We start from the raw sequence: 16,388 nt of genomic DNA on the forward strand, positions 1-16,388 counted from the left end.
GCGGAGGGGGCGGTGGCGGCGGAGGCGAACAAAGAGGCGGCGGGCGCGGGCGGCCGAACGGAGCCGAGTGCAGCCGAGCCGGGCCGAGCCGGGCCGAGCCGGGCCGGGCCGGAGCCCAGGATCGCGAGGACCATGCGAGCAGCTGAGCTAGGGTCGGTGGGTCCCTGAGCCCCGCGTCCCGGGCAGCGAGGGAAGCCGGGTGCAGCTTCCACGGCCGCCCGCCATGGCCGGGGTCAGCTACGCGGCGCCCTGGTGGGTGAGCCTATTGCACCGGCTGCCCCACTTCGACTTGCGGTGGGAGGCCACCAGCAGCCAGTTCCGGCCGGAGGACACCGACTACCAGCAGGTGACACGCGCCTCCGGGTGTGGGGTCAGGGACCCCGGGTCATGGTCCCTCCCGAGGGGCCGGAGCTTCTCCACTCACTCCATCCGGGGTCGTGGCACCTTCCTTATGGGAGTCCCCTCTGGCCCATTGGTCTCCCTCCGGGGGCTAACCTCGAGCCTCCACAGAAGGTCCTCGGGCCTCTCCAAGGCCTCCTGCCTGGATTGGTGGAGCTACCTCCCTCCCCTAATAGACCCCCACTGATCCTATGGGTTCCTGCCAGGCCCCTCTCCATCCTTGAAGCGGCCAACTGTTCCCCCAATAGAGACCCCCGCCAGCCACGGATCCCCAGGGCGCCGAAGTTGGAACCCCGGGTACAGGCAGGAGGGGGATTCCTCACCCACTTGGGGAATCCCGCCGCCAGGCTGTTGGTGGATGAGTAGCCTGGGTCATGGCCAGCCCTCTGTGGCCGCTAATAACCCCTTGCTTCGCGGTCAGGCTGTGGGATGTATGCAGGGTGCCGTGTGGTTGTGGGAAACCAGGCTGCTAGCAGTACCCCCCCTCCCCACCCCAGGGAAGGGGGAGCGAGGCCTGGCTGCAGGGAGGGCCTCAGTCTGGGCTGGGGGCCATGGGGCCCTTGGCAGCCGTCTCCTCATGGATCCCTAGGCCTGGCATCATGCCAAGACCCAACACCACCCCCATCCCTGAACCACTGTCATTTGAGTGCAGAGCCAGGGACCGGACTATGGGCTTTTCCTTCCTGCCCGGGATTCTAGAAGCAGAGTAATCCGGCTGCATGGTCACCCCAACACTTTAGGGTTTCTATCCGGGTACCCCTAGACAGCGGTGTGGGAATCTAGTGCTCTCCCTGCCTTGCCACATACTGCCTGCTTTGCTTTCTGCAGCCACCTTCTTCCAGATGAGGAGAGCCGGAAGTCGAGGGTGAGGGTACACAGAGTCGCTGTTGCCGCTCTGTGTCTACCTGACCCCAGCTCCAGCCGATTAGAAATACAGCAAAGGGTTGGCCTAGGCCAGAGCACCTAGAGGCAGTAAGGGGAAGGGAGGCCCAGGGACCATCCGGGGATTTTCAGGAAGGCCAGTCCTAGAGTGATCCAGGGTGGGGGCAATGGGTTCTCCTGCTATGTGGTGACATTGCACCCAGAAACAGTGAGAGGAAGGGAGCCCCAGAGGCCACCCCTGGATTTTGGGGAAGGCCAGACCTGGAGTGAGCTAGGGTTGGGGCAATGCATGCTCCTACTGTGTAGTGGCATTGTTACTCTTCTCCCTGGAAGAAGACTGAGTGAGCTTGCTTTCTTTCAGAAAGTTATCTCCCGAAGGTTTGGCCTAATGGTCAGTTTTGAAGGACCACAGCATTTCCTGTGGTCCTTGGCCTGCCACCTGCTCCTGCTGTAAATGGAATTGAACTTGCTGTTGCTGTTCAGGCACAATTGTGACAGAGAGGGTGAGGGACCAGTTCCTGCAGACTCTGGGGGTCTGGAAGTGGTGACCCAGCTAGCTCCTCAACTGAGGCCTTAACTGAGCCTGGTCCTGCCCCCTTTTGCTGTCCTGCTCCAGGCTCTGCTGTGGGAGGCCTCTGACTCACTCTCTATCCTGCCTCCTCTCCCAGGAGCAGAATTAGCCACTGAATAATTCACCATGTGGAACCCAGCCTGGCTCCAACCCCTGCCACCTCTGCTCCTGAGGGGCCTGTGGACGTCCATCCTGTCCCTGTCCTCTGTGAGCTAGTGCATTAGGCAGATGCTCAGCCTGTCTCAGCTTCGTCCCTTCATCCTTAAATTGGAGCTGGCTGTGATGGTTTTGCAGGGTCACCTGTGTGGAGGGAGGCTCCTTCCCTGGGTGGGTGGGAGGTTCCTCACGGGCCTTAGCCTGTCTCCCTGGTGAAGTTTTGCTAACTCTGTGTGTGTGAGGGGTGTGTATGCATGTGGGGGTGGCTGACCCATCCCACTGCGTCTAATAACCTCTCACCCATCCTGACCTAGAGCATCGTCTCAGCCATCTGTCCTGTCCCTACCCAAGCTGTCCCCACTGTGAAAGCGAGCCTCTAATTCTCCCAGGATAGAGAACCAGCTTTGCCCTTTGCTTCTTTCTATCTCCATAGCCCACTGTCTGGAATCCTGGTGGAACCCACAATTAGACTTCCAGCCAAGCCCCGTGTAGTGCTGCCTGTACTCGCCACCTTTCAACAGGGCTGTGCAGCAGTTCTGTTATACAGACTAAGGCCTAGCCTCATTCTGGGAGCACTGAGAGGCAGAGTTCTTCCTCCAGCCTTTTGCCCATGCCTCCTGGAGCCCACAGCAGAAGTGGTGACTGTGGGGTTAGGAGCAGATGGGCTGTTACAGGCATGTCACAAGCCCCTCTGATACCTGGGCTCCCAGAGCCCCAGCAGGCCTTGCCACTTTTGAAGATGAGAGTTGGCATCTTGCAGCATTGAGATGGAAAGTTTTGAGCCACCATAGGTCCACAGCCCCCATCCTGGGAGAGCCACCACCATGTCTCCCCTTCTCAGGAGCCTGTGACAATGCCTAAAGGACACCATGAATCACCTGGTTGGGTCTTATGGGGGCTGAGGTCATCTTTGGGAGGGAAAGGGCTCCTAGGGTCTGTTTTGTACTGGTTTCCCACCAGGCTGTTCCCAGAGACTGCTGGCTGTGCTCTATTGGAGTTGGGCCATCCCTAGTGTACCTCACTGGGGTGCCTGGCTTTTAGGGCATCTATGCGGTGGGTGTGTTCACTTCACAGGGAAGAGCTGAAGTCCTAGCAGAGGTGGCAGGAGACTGAGCAGACAGTGTGGGTGGGACCCAGAGGTCTTGGGATCCCATGTGGCCTGGAGCTACAGGTCCTCTGAGTCTTGATTCTAACTTGGTCTTGCAGTCTCTAGGCTTTGACATCAGACCCCCCTCAGAGTAGAGTATTGATGTGATATAGCCTGCTGGCCTCATTCTGGTGTGTATCAGGGGAATATCTGCTTTCTTGTCCCCTATCAGCCCTCATGACCCAGCATGACCCTGCATCCTCAGGCAAAGGTCAAGTTCACACTGTCTGCTCCCAGTCTTTGGTTCAGTGTCTCTACCAGTTCAAGGCAGGTCAGAACTGCTGGCTGATGAGAAACATTATGATTAATGATAAGCAGGGTCTGTGGGCCTTCCCTCCTCAGAAGGCTTCCTGGAGGAGCTATTACCTGGTCTGCCATGGAGACTGCAGCCAAGGACTGGGGCTCAGCAGCTTCCTCTCTTAATCACCATGTACCATCCTAACCCTGGTACATAGTGAGTCTACGGCATACTAGCCATCCAGGTAGCCAGTAACTTGTCTGTGGTTTACCGAGCATGTGGGATCATTTCCCATGAGCCCTGAGGTTCAGATGTCTGATAAGACTTAAGGAGAACCAGGTGTGGTAGTGGTGCAGGCCTGTCATCCCAGCCACTTAGGAGGGTGAGGCAGGAGGATTGAAAGTTCAAGGCCAGCTTGGGCCGCAGAATGAGTTCAAAGCCAGCAATTTAGGAAGACCGTTATAAAGGGAGTGGGGTGGGGATGTACGTCAGTGGTAGAGCACTTGCCTAGTTTGTGCAAAGGCTCTGGGTTTGATCTCCAAATAAAAAGGGGGGGGGGTACTTAGGTGATGTACCCAGGCCTTGAGTAGAGAGATCCTTAGCTATGGGAACAGAGTATTCAAAGGCCCTGAGGCAGAGATGTGGTTGGTGGTCAGTGTTAAGGCATTTGCCTAGTTTGTGCAAAGGCTCTGGGTTTGATCTCAAAATAAAAAGGGGGGGGGTACTTAGGTGATGTACCCAGGCCTTGAGTAGAGAGATCCTTAGCTATGGGAACAGAGTATTCAAAGGCCCTGAGGCAGAGAAGCCTGGGTGTTAGAACAAGGGAGAGGTACCCAAATGGCCCAGGGGAACTAGCTACCTAAGAGGTAGTACTGGGTGTTCTGTATCTCAGGTAGTGAGCCCACACTACTACTTGAGCTTCAGTTGAACAGCCCCCAGGGACAGGGGTCTCCTAGAGCTCACAGCTGGTATGAAAGGTCAGTGGCATAGCAGGGAAGCTGGCAGCTCAGCTGTGTCCTCTGGGCAGGGCTGGCTTCATCGTCATCCTCTCCGACTACTCAGGAAATGAGCTCTGTCTGAAAAAATAGCCTTATCTCCTGTCTCTAACTTACATAGGCAGTGCACGTCCATGGGACACTCTGGTGTATGTAGGGTGACCACACAAAGATAAAGGAGCCACCCAGTTGGAGTCTGTCCTTGCACATGCGTTTATGGGATGACTTGAAACCAGAGTTGTATGCCACCATGTCACTCAAACCCAGGACCTCATGTATGCTAAGTGAGCAATCTACCACTGAGCCATGCCCCTAGCTTTGTCTCCTGGTTTTTTATTATTGGGTCAGTTAAAAAAATTTTTTTTTAATCTTTTGTATCTGTGCATGTGTGTATGATGTGTGCATGTATTCAGTGTCTATGTTCATTTGTGTGTGTGACTGTAGTTAGGCACATGCCACAGTGAGCATAAGAGTTCAGAGAACAATCTAGAGTGTCAGTCCTCACCTTCTACCTTGTTTGAGACAGGGTTTCTTCTTTGCCGTTGCCTGTGCCAGACTAGTCAGTCCAAGAGCTTCTGGGGATCCTCCTGCCACTGATTCCCAGTGACAGGGTCTCCCTGTAGCCCCAGCTAGCCTGGAACTAACTCCGTGTAGACCAGGCTGGCCTCAATCTCACAGAGATTCACCTGCCTCTGCCTCCCCAGTGCTGGGGTTAGAGGTGTGTGCCACCATACCCTGCATTTTTTTGAGACAAGGTCTCATGTATCCCAGGCTGGCCTTGAACTCACTGTGTTGTTGAGGATGACTTTGAATTTCTGATCCTCCTGTCTCTGCTGCACCATCATGCCTGGTTTATGTGGTGCTGAGGATCGAACTTAAGAACTCATGCAAGCTAGGCAAGCGCTCGACCAACTGAGCCACACCCTCAGCCTTTGCACCTGCTGTTTAAACACTGTGTTCTTTGGCTATGTCCACTCACTTGCTTCTGTGTGCTTCCCTAGCATCCCCCAGTGCTGGCCAGAATTCTGAGGTTTCAAGTAACAGAAGGCCAAATCAGGATGGCTCACAGAGCAGGGTGGAAACTTCTAGAACAAGCCCTGGGTGGGCAGAAGCCAATGGGCTAGACTTGGTACAAGGGAGCGGGGGTCCTGTGCTGGGGGAGGCAGGCAAGCCTCTGCCAGGCCCAGTTGGCAGTGAATGTTTCATGGCCAGTACTGAGTCCCAGGGGACTGGGTCTGAGTCAGGGTCATCTTATGGTCAAGAGATGGTGAGGCTGTGACTCTGGACTGTCATGTCTACTCCACTGGGTATGGGTGCTAGGGCCCCAAACTTGGCTTCCGGAAAGAAGCCACTTCACCGGACCCTGGTGTTTGACTATGCTGTGGACATGCAGTCCTGTTGTGGTCATATAATCCCCAACCCTGGAAAAGTCCTGAGAAGAGAGTTTTTGTTTTGCTTTGTTTTGTTTTGTTTTGTTTTTGTTTGAGAGAGGATCATCATACTGTGTAGCCCCGGCTGGCCTGGAACTCATTATGAAGACCCCTATAGCCTCAAACTTACAGAGATCCACCTGCCTCTGCCTCCAAAGTGCTGGGTTTAAAGCCACGCACTACTACACCTGGGGAGAAGGGAGGTTTCTGAGACGGCTTCTGCTAGCCAAGGTTGTGGTGCATGCCTATAATCCTAGCTCTCGGGAGGACAAGGCAGAAGTATCACAAATTTGAGGCCAGAATGAGCTCCATAGGGAGACCCTGCTCAAAAACAAGCACATGCGCCACCAAGATGGCTCAGTGGGTAGAGTGTTTGTTGTACAAGACTGAGGACCTCAGTTCAATCTCCAGATCCCATGTAAATGTGGAAGGAGAGAACTGACTCTACAAAGTTGTCCTCTGACCACCACACGTGCATGGTGGCGTGCACGCTCCCTCTATTAATAATAAAATAATAATTTTTATTTGCAAGAATGGTGCTGGGGCTGTAGTTCAGTTGATAGAGTGCTTGCCTAGCATTCATGAAACCCTGGGTTCCATCTTCAGGACCCTGTAGTGGTACATGCCAGTAATCCCAGCTCTTGGGAGGTGGAGGCAGGAGGTTCAAGGCCATCCTCCCCTACATAGGAAGTTTGAGGCCAGTCTGTGCTACATGAGACCTTGTCTCCAAACTAGACTCAAAACTGAAAGGCTTCTGTTGAGTGGGGGGTTGGGTCCAGTGTTCCTGGGCCACTGTGAGATTTCTTTAGTGACCCTCTCTGCCAACCTTTTTCTTCCTGCCCCTGTCTCCTGGCAGGAGCCCTGCCTCAGGGGTCCATACCAGGCTTTTCTGGCTACCACCTGGAGTCTTTTGTCAGGTTCTGAGGGAGTTGTGTGCTCTGTGGCCTTGATACCCCCACCCTCACCCCAGGCCACAGCTGCAAGGTCCTTTTTTTTTTTTTTTTTTTTTTTTTTTTTTTTTTTTAAAAAAAAAAAAAAAAAAAAAAAAAAAGAGGACGATAAATCTTCTGGAACTCGCTGTGTACACCAGGCTGGCCTGGATTTCACAGAGATCTGAGGGCCTCTCCCTCCCAAATGTTGGAATTAAAGACCTGCACCACTGTGCCTGCACCTGCAAGGGTCTTATACTGTTCATTCTAGTAGAGTACCCCCCTCTCTCCGTGACCGTGAAGCTAGACGCTGTGGCCCTACCCAGGCAGAAATGGAGGACTGGAGATGTGGATTGGGGATCCTGACCTCCATGGAACCATCTTTGGAACACTCAAGGGTACTCCTTCCCTGTAAACACCCCTCCCCCACAGCAGTTCCTTTGAGGCCTGAGAGGGTCAGGGATATGGGAAGTGCCTCACACTGTCCTCAGAGATTGAGCATGTGACAACAGGCAGGCTGTGGCAGGACCCAGAGGCTGGACTATATTAGACTCAAAGCCCTCCTTACAGCCCTGCCATGGGGTGCACGTATCTCTCTGGCTCCTTGACCTCTTGGTCTGAGTAGGGTGGTGGGGAAGACACAGATCAGGAAGTGGCTGCTGCAGCCTAGTATGGTCAGACACCTTGGGAACTGTGTCACACAGAGCTGGGAGACAAGATAGAGACATTTGCCAGAGGGTCCCTGACAGTGGACGCCTCCAGAATGAGGCCCCAGGAATATAGATGCATGACTGTGCAGCCATGGGCATCTAGACTTTCAGACTCAGGGTGAGGGACTGGGCAGCAAGCTGGGCCCTGCTCCCCAGCTCTTGCATGGCAGTCATCATCTCTGCTCTCTCCAGTCCCCACCACAAGCTCACTGTCTTGGAATTCATGAAACCCAAGACTGGCCTGGTGGAAAATCTGTTTTTAATTTCTGGCCCGCATTGCCGGAGCCTGGGCCCAGCATGTTGGGGGTGGGGGACCGTGGTTGGGCAGCTGGTTCAGTGTCCTGGCTATACGGCCAGGACAGAGGGCGGAAGAGCCCTGGCTCCCCATTGTGGGGGTGAGAGCTGGCTTCCCAGTCTGCACCAGATGCTCTGGGGACCCTCAAGCCCCAGACTCAGGGAACCTGGTAAGTGGCCCATGCAGCCGTGCACTGACTGCTAAGCTAGTTGTCACTCATGATCCAGGGATGTTCTCGGTCTTTACTTACTGTGGCCTAGCATGTATGTGGGCGCTTAGTCCCTAGCTAGCTTCCTCACCCCCAAACTTTGTCTCTTCCTCTGGCAGATGCAGGATGTTAGAAGTTCCCAGTGCAAGGGAGGGCTCCCACTTCCCTGTCCTCACTCACCCCTCTGTCTGTGTCTCCAGCCTAGTGCCCTAGACCCCTTCCTGCTTCCTGACCCCTTCCTGGGCTGTAGATTACAGAGCCATCTTTGAGCCCTGGCCCCTCCCAGGGTGCTCAGGAGGTAACCCATGACCCATAATGGCAGTCTGTGTGACCCACTTCTGGTACCTCTTTCTGGTTCCCATGACCATGAACTGTCCTGTTGGGGTTTGAAGAGGCCTCTGGTGACCCAGCAAGAGTGAATTCATGTCCACATCTTCAGTCTGTCTTAGGCCGAGGCCCTCTATGTGGTGACTTATCCCTGCTCCAGGCAGGAAGATGAGACTCTATGTTGACTCATCCCTGTTCAGGCAGGTATGACTGTGTTAACTCATCCCTGCTTCAGGCAGGAAGATGAGCTTCTGTGTGATGACTCATCCCTGATCCAGACAGGCAGATGAGACTGTGTGGTGACTCACCCCGATCCAGGCAGGCAAGTGAGACTCTGTGTTGACTCATCCCTGCTCCAGGCTGGCAGGTGAGACTGTGTGGTGACTCATCCCTGCTCAAGCAGGTGAGACTCTGTTGACTCATCCCTGCTCCAGATAGGCAGGTGAGACTGTGTGGTGACTCATCCCTGCTCAAGCAAGTGAGACTGTTGACTCATCCCTGCTCCAGGCAGGTAGGTGAGACTCTGTGTTGACTCATCCCTGCTCCAGACAGGGAGGTGAGACTGTGTGGTGACTCATCCCGATCCAGGAAGGCAGGTGAGACTTTGTGGTGCCTCATCCCTGCTCAGGCAGGTGAGACTCTTGTGTTGAGTCATCCCTGCTCCAGGCAGGCAGGTGAGACTGTGTGGTGACTCATCCCTACTCAGGCAGGTGAGACTCTGTGTTGACTCATCCCTGCTCCAGGCAAGCAGGTGAGACTGTGTGGTGACTCACCCCAATCCAGGCAGGCATATGAGACTCTGTGTTGACTCATCCCTGCTCCAGGCAGGCAGATGTGACTCTGTTGACTCATCCCTGATCCAGGTAGGCAGGAAAATGAGACTCTTATGTTGACTCATCCCTGCTCCAGGCAGGAAGATGAGACTCTGTGTTGACTCATCCCTGCTCCAAGCAGGCAGGTAAAACTGTGTGGTGACTCATCCCTGCTCAAGCAGGTAAGATTCTGTGTTGACTCATCCCTGCTCCATCCAGGTTGTGTGTTCTGTCCCCCAATTTGGGCCTGGGGTAATGCTGAGCCTTTACATTTGCATGTGTGAGGGGTGCATATACAGTGTGGCTCACAGGTTCTGAATTTAGGGAGTTCTAGGGGAGTCATGGTAGGAGGCCACTGGGGGCTGGGGAGGGTTAGGTCCCCAGTTTTTGCCTGATCCCGTCCACAACCTGTGCCATCCACACAGTGGAGCCATCCACTTTCCCTGCCAACCTCTGCCTGAAGCCTGGCTGGAGGCTGAGCTCTGGTTGAGTCCCCCACTGTGTATGCTCTGCACAGCCCAATGCCACGCCTACAGCCTATACCATAGCTGGTAGCCTGAGGACAGGGACGGGTGCCTGTCTTGCCTGAGTGAGCCTCTAGATCACTTCCACCGCAGACGGAAAATTCCATGTGGTCAGAGCCCAGATGCTGAGTGGCACTTCTCGTTATCATCCTCAATGGCTTGTGGGCAGTGGTGGCTGCCCTGCCATTGAATGTGTTGGCCTAGTGCCCCATGGAGGCATGTCCTCTGGGCATCAAGCCTGGAAGACTGAGCACAAGTCAGGCTGTCCCACAGGGTCCCAGTGTGGCTGTGCTGACATGCCCTCCCCTCAGAGCAAACTAGGAGGGTACCAATCCTTCTACCCATGGGGCTAGTGCAGGACCCACTGCCTGCACTCTGTGCCCAGGGAATGACCAGGGAGCTCTCTTCACAGCTGGCCCCATCTTGTAGAAACAGGTCCTGTCAGAAAGTTCCCCCAGCCTCTTAGAGTTTGTGCAGTGGGAAATAGGGGCCTCAGTTTACCCACAGTGAGATTGAGTGCACAGGTCCTGAGTAGACTTGAGGATAGGCTCAGGGCGGTCAGTGTCCCTCCTTAGCTTGAATCAGAGGTACACTGTCCTTGTCCAATTCATGAACTCAGTGACACCTTTCAGTACCCCATTTGAGATGTGGTGGCAGACCTCAAGGCACAGAGGGTAGAAATATGGTCAGGCAGCACTTCCTAGAGCAGGCCAGACCAAGATAGGAAGCTCTCAACCTCATTGTGGGTAAACTGAGGCCCCTTTCCTACCCCACATACTCCAAGAGGCTGGAAAGAGGAGGGACATCAGGTATGGACACCTGACTGCCCTAAGAGCAGGGAGTTGGGTGTGCCAAGCTCCTGTCACTTGTGAGGGCTTGAGTGACACTGGCATCCTTGGGTTAGTCTCAGGACACCATTTTTTTTTTTTTTTTTTTGAGTGGCCATGGGATTTCTTGAGCCTGATATCTTGGACTGAGACTTGTTTCCTTCCCATTACAGCCTCCTAGTTTTGACCAGGTCTGGTCTGCCTGGGCTGATTTGAGAGCCTACCAGGCACATAGGAGCCCTCAGGTTCACTGGACCATACCTCTGGTACGTGCATGTGTGGGTAATCCCACAGCACACATGTGAACATAGGCCTGAACATTTATGTTTGGGGCTGGGTGTGTGCTTTCTCCCTGAGCTCATGTGGCTGCTCCACACCCCTCTGAGGACCGGTGGCTTTTCCTAGGGGCTCCCCACAAAGGTGAGACTCAAAGCCTTTCTGCCCTGTTCTAGTTTGCTTTCTATTGCTGTGATAAAACACTCTGACCAAAAATAACTTGGGGAGGAAGGGGTTTATTGCATTTTACACTTCTAAGTGACAGTCCATCTTTGAGGGAAGCTGGCTAGGAATCTGGAGGCAGGAACTGAAGCACAGACCATGGAGGAATGCTACGTACTGGCTTGCTCCTCTGGCCTGTGCTCAGCCTGCTTCCTCATACAGCCACAGACCACCTGCCCAGCGGTGGCACCACCCACAGTGGGCTGAGCCCTGCCATACCACTCAATAATCAAGAAAATGCCTCATAGACATGGCCACAGACCAATCTGATAGAGAAAATTCCCCAACTGAGGTTCCCTCTTCCCAAGTGTAAGGTTGACAACAAAAGCCAACCATGACATATCCATTGGCTTGTGTCCTTTCCCAGTGACTCTACTGGCTCTGGTTCACACACAAACCCTGGCTGCTGTTCACGGCAGATTGCCCGACACCCCATCCATTAAGGGACAAGCTCGCCTCACCCTACCCCAGCTCCTGTCAAGGATCTTGTCTTACTGTTTTCTTATCTAGCAAATGGGAGGATGTGGTACAGGTACCACCATGGAGAACTGGGTCTGCAGGCCCTTTGAGGTGTCCCAGGACTGGCAGAGCACTGGGTGCAGAGCTGAAGCATGGTGCCTATCTGGGATCCATCTCCCACTTCCGCTTCCCTGGGAAGATGTACATTCCCAGAAAGATGTACATTCTAGATGTGAGATGGAGCCCAAGCCACCACTCCCACAGTTGCATGCTGTGAATATGGAGATGGGGGTACAAGGGAGCAAGGGTAATTCTACCCAGGGCCAAGATGGGGCTGGCTGACATAGGAAACCCCAGGGTGGCCCTGCTCATACAAGTGCAGATGTCTTTGGTCCTTGGAGAGACTGGTCAGCAGCTCTCAGGCCCATATCATCCTTTGTCTCTAACCTGTAAGGAGGGGACCTGCAGAGGGTTGGTACCTCTAGTCCATGCCCAGGTGTGAGCAGGTGAAGGGGATCCAGAGGGAAGCCAGGGATGTTGTTGCTGCTAAGTACCCTGATGTTTATTGATAGCCACTGTGTGTAGGACCTGATGCCGGGAAACAAGCAGGGTCAATGTGAGGCTCCTGTGCCTGGCCTGTGGCCTGCAGTCAAGTCCTGGGTCAGCCTCCTGGGTCAGCACCTGTTCCCCTCCCTGAGCACACTCTGCAGAAGTAGAAAGATTCTCACTTCCAGTGTCTTGTAAGGTTCAGATTGCTGGGCAGTTCCAGGGCACAGGGTAGAGAGGCACCATGTAGTTGATGGGGGATGGGCTGTGGTCTTCTGGTGGAGCTAGGTGTTTCTAGCCTTCATCTGAAGGTTCCCCTGTATTGTGCCACAGGCAGAGGTCCAGCCTCTAAATGGCAGGGCAGCAGAGGGACTTTGGATCAGTCTCTAATTTTTGGCTCACGGTAACTGGATGCAAAGGCAGCCACTTCACGGCCAGGTGGGAAGTGGAGAGGCCTGCCTCCAGGTGTAGCAGCCAGCTGGCTTTTGGGAGAGCAGGGAGTGCCATCCTTCTGTTGCCTGGCAACTGTCTCCCAGGAGATGGCCCACTGGGTACCAGGACTGCTGAGGGAGCAACCTGTGGTCCCAAGGGGGACTAGGTTGTTCCACCTCCATTTCACTTGATGCACAGGTCTCAGGGAAAGCACCCAAAGGCCATCAGCAATGTGGGTGACCATCCAGCATCCCTCAGCTGCCCCTGCTGACCAGTAACTGCTGCAGAGCAACACCCTCTTTCCCCACATTGACACAGGAAGCAAGCTGAGACCACATTTCCTGTCATGTGGTCACTAAGGGGCACATGGTTTCTGGTCTGTTCTCTCTACTTCTCTGAAACTCGGGGTAGGCCGTGTGTGCCACAGTACACATGTGGAGGTCAGAGGACAACTGGGGTTCTACCACTGTGTGGGTACCAAGAACTCAGCACTGTATAGCTCAGGCTGGACTCACACTCCTAGCTGGGATTACAGGCGCGTGCCACCAAGCCTGGTTTACTGTTTCTTGACTGGGGAAGCACGTGGCCAGGCAGACTAAAAGAATGCCCAGGCCCCGCCCTCCAGCGCTCCCATCTTCCCGCCCGCTCTCAGGCGCTGCTACTGCTGGGGGCCGCCGCCCTGGCCTGCCTGGCCCTAGACCTCCTCTTCTTGCTCTTTTACTCCTTCTGGCTCTGCTGCCGGCGGCGAAAGACCGACGAGCACCTGGATGCTGACTGCTGCTGCACGGCCTGGTGTGTCATCATCGCCACGCTAGTGTGCAGGTGAGCCCGACAGAGGAAGGGCGGGGCCGGGAGCTGGAGAGGGCGGGGCGAGGCCTGAGATGATCTGGAGTGCAGGGTGGGGCCAGGGGAGGGGCGGGGCCAGAGAACTGGGACAGTCTAGGGAGGACCAGGCGGGGACAGTGGGGCCAGGAAAGGGGCGTGGCCAGAGTCTGGGGGAAGACTGCGTAGGGCCAGAGCCGGGGAAAGGCCTGGTGGACCGGGTGGGAGCAGAGAGGGGCGGAGGGGCCTAGGAGACCGGTTGGGTGCAGGGGTGGGGCGGGGCCAGGGGACTGGGGCAATTTGGGTAGGGCCAGAGCCTGTGAGGGGCTTAGGAGACTGGGTAAGACAAGAGATGGGCGGGGCCAGAGGCAGGGCAGCAGGTGTGGAGTTTGATGGTTCGGATTTCCCCAGCGCTGGCATCGCAGTGGGATTCTATGGCAACGGGGAGACCAGCGACGGCGTCCATCGAGCCACCTATTCGCTGCGCCATGCCAACCGTACAGTGGCAGGGGTCCAGGACCGCGTGAGTGGCGGGTTGGGGAGCGCCCAGCCCTGTTTGCTGTATACCTTGTCTGTGCGCAGGTGGGAGGAGTGGGTAGGGCGGGTGAAGTCCCTGCACCTGGCCTTAGCGCTTGCCGGTTCCCATAGGTGTGGGAAACTGCAGTGGCCCTGAATCGCACCGCAGAGCCCAACCTGCAGAGCCTGGAGCGGCAGCTGGCTGGGAGGCAGGAATCCCTACGGGCTGTGCAGCGGCTGCAGAGCCTGCTAGGGACACTGCTGGGTTACACTGCTGCCATCCCCTTTTGGAGGAATCCCCGCGTGTCACTGGAGATGCTAGCTGAGCAGGTGGACCTCTATGACTGGTACAGGTAAGCCAAGTCCTCTTTCCTGCTTTCCTTCTAGGGCCTACTTCACCTGGGTAGAGCATCACCCTTCTGAGACCCTGTTGTACCTAGTCCCTGAGGCCTTACGGGTTCTGGACAGAGCAATGGAAGGTCACCATAGTGCGAATCCCTGTGTGTGTGTGGGGGGTGTCTTTTTCAAGAACTGACACTGAGTCAGGTTTGGTTGTGTATACCTGTAATCCCAGCATTGGGGAGGCTGAGACAGAAGGATTGTGAGTTCCAGGTCAGCCTGGGCTACGTGGAAAGACCTTGCAAAAGGGGTGGGGGATACCAGTCCCTGGGTCTCAGGCTATTTGCCCTGTCATCATCCATGCCTGGTCCACACTTGTGTGTGTCCACAGGTGGCTGGGTTACCTGGGCCTCCTGTTGCTTGATGTCATCATCTGCCTCCTGGTGCTGGTGGGCCTCATCCGTAGCTCCAAAGGCATCTTGGTTGGGTGAGTTGAGGGGAAGGTGGGCCCCTGTGGGTTGGTGGGATTGAAGGATGGGCCGAGGCATCATAGTCCTCTCTCCCCTCCATCAGTGAGACTCACAAAGCCGTGGCATGGGTCTGCCCAACATGAGCATCTCTTAAATGCAGTTTTCCTCCCTAAGACGCCACTCTACTGTGGTCAATGTTGTTGACCTTTTGCCTGTTCATGGTTGCTAGCTCCTTGGAAAGTACACACGAGGCACTTACAGACTTCCTGGTTAGGTCTCCCAAGTGATGGGAGATACCAGGAGACCTGGCTGGTTTTCAGCCCAGCTGTCATTACTGTGTTGGCCACCTTGGGCAGGTGGCCTGTTAGTGTCTCCTCTGAAAGACAGAAAGATGATAGCTTGCCCATACTGCGCCTCCTGAACAGTTACCTCCCAGCTCCTGGGTCTGTTACCATTGAGTCCTGAGAATCCTCCAGCCCCTGCCTGTGTCACCCACAGTCCTTGGAGAGATGAAAGGATAGTTGTGATAGAGCCCAAGAGAAAAGCAAAGTCAGAGTCAGGGGATCCTGAGTATGAAACGCACCCAAGGAACTCCAAGAGGGGACAGTTGGACTGAAGCTCAAGGGAGCAAGGGAGGCTTGGATACTTGGGAAAGATGGTCAGTGGTTTCTTCAGGCCCACAGTTGGATGGTATGTATAGTGGCATAGAGGCCTGTGTGGCTGGAGCAGGCCTGAGTTGGATGGAGGAAGAGCCAGAGTTGGATGGCCTGAAGTGGCTGAAGTTTCATGTGGACAGGAAGTGTGAGGCCCACGCAGCCATAGGGTCTTCCAGCCAAGCCTGGGCTACACTCTTGTTCCCAGCTCTGAGCTGGCAGAGACCCACTCCAGCCAGGATGGGAATCTGTCCTGGCTCTGGGCTTTGAGCAACTCTGAGACCAGGCCACAAGGAAGCCACTGCCCCTGTGTGGACCAGATCCCTAGATGTGCCCTGGGGTCTCTGGCCCTCTGACCCACAGCTATGTGTGTGGCACGTCCCCTACCCCCAGCCTGGGGGCTGCTGACCAGCCTTCTTTGCCCCAAGGGTCTGCTTGCTGGGTGTTTTGGCCCTGGTCATCAGCTGGGGTACACTGGGCTTGGAGCTGGCCGTGTCTGTGGTGAGTGGCAGAGGGACCAGCAATCCCTACCTGCTGGACCTCGGTGGGGAGGAGGAAGCCACACTCCTGTCCCCTCTCATTTTGCCCTGGGTCACACTGCACATCCACACCCCCCCCCCATTCACCTTCCTTCTTCTTAATCCTGTGGGACAAATTCTACTTACCGAGAACCCTGGGTGGGCATGGCTTCCCTTAGGCCCAGCTTGGTCACCTGCCCTACCTTGCCCCACCCCCCCAGGGCTCCAGCGACTTCTGCATGGACCCTGATGCCTTTGTGACCAAGATGGTGGAGGAGCACTCAGTACTGAATGGGGGTGAGTCTATGGCCATAGGGCTGGGATGAACTATAATAGCGATCCCAGGAGGCTTGGTACAGGCCAAGAAAATGTTGGTACTAGGCTGCTTCCGAGTGGGCAGCCAGAGGAGGAACACCTGCTGAAGAGGAGGCTACCTCTTTTGTGGAGGCCTGAGGCAGAAACCCCAGCTGTGTTTGTGAGGCAGGAGATCAACCAGCTGGGAGCAGAGAGGGTGGGGGGCCAAAAAGGCTGCTGGGCCACAGTTGGGAATACGGGCTTTCTTCTAGTGGGGAAGAGAGAGACCCAACTATGATGGGTATCCTTTTAAAAACCTCCTCAGAGCTGTGGTAGGAGGGTCTTCAGTTCCTGGCAAACCTGAATGAGACTGTCTTAAAACAAAACAAAA

At 55.3% G+C, this 16,388-nt stretch overlaps 1 protein-coding gene across 2 annotated transcripts in view; it reads left to right on the top strand.

Moving 5' to 3' along the window:
- Nucleotides 1–19: 19 nt before the first annotated feature.
- Ttyh3 (tweety family member 3) overlaps nucleotides 20–16,388 on the top strand; it is a 29,120-nt gene continuing 12,751 nt past the window's right edge. For both annotated transcript variants that reach the window (XM_008851400.3, XM_029555146.1), the window contains exons 1-7: nucleotides 20–346; nucleotides 13,038–13,207; nucleotides 13,619–13,730; nucleotides 13,856–14,076; nucleotides 14,454–14,549; nucleotides 15,614–15,686; nucleotides 15,925–16,000. In XM_008851400.3, the coding sequence (XP_008849622.1) occupies nucleotides 224–346; nucleotides 13,038–13,207; nucleotides 13,619–13,730; nucleotides 13,856–14,076; nucleotides 14,454–14,549; nucleotides 15,614–15,686; nucleotides 15,925–16,000 (871 nt within the window). In that variant the 5' untranslated portion in view covers nucleotides 20–223. The remainder of the gene's footprint in view (nucleotides 347–13,037; nucleotides 13,208–13,618; nucleotides 13,731–13,855; nucleotides 14,077–14,453; nucleotides 14,550–15,613; nucleotides 15,687–15,924; nucleotides 16,001–16,388) is intronic.

This window comes from Nannospalax galili, unplaced genomic scaffold (genome assembly GCF_000622305.1).
Source record: "Nannospalax galili isolate Female #2095 unplaced genomic scaffold, S.galili_v1.0 scaffold664, whole genome shotgun sequence".
NCBI classification, from domain to species: domain Eukaryota; kingdom Metazoa; phylum Chordata; class Mammalia; order Rodentia; family Spalacidae; genus Nannospalax; species Nannospalax galili.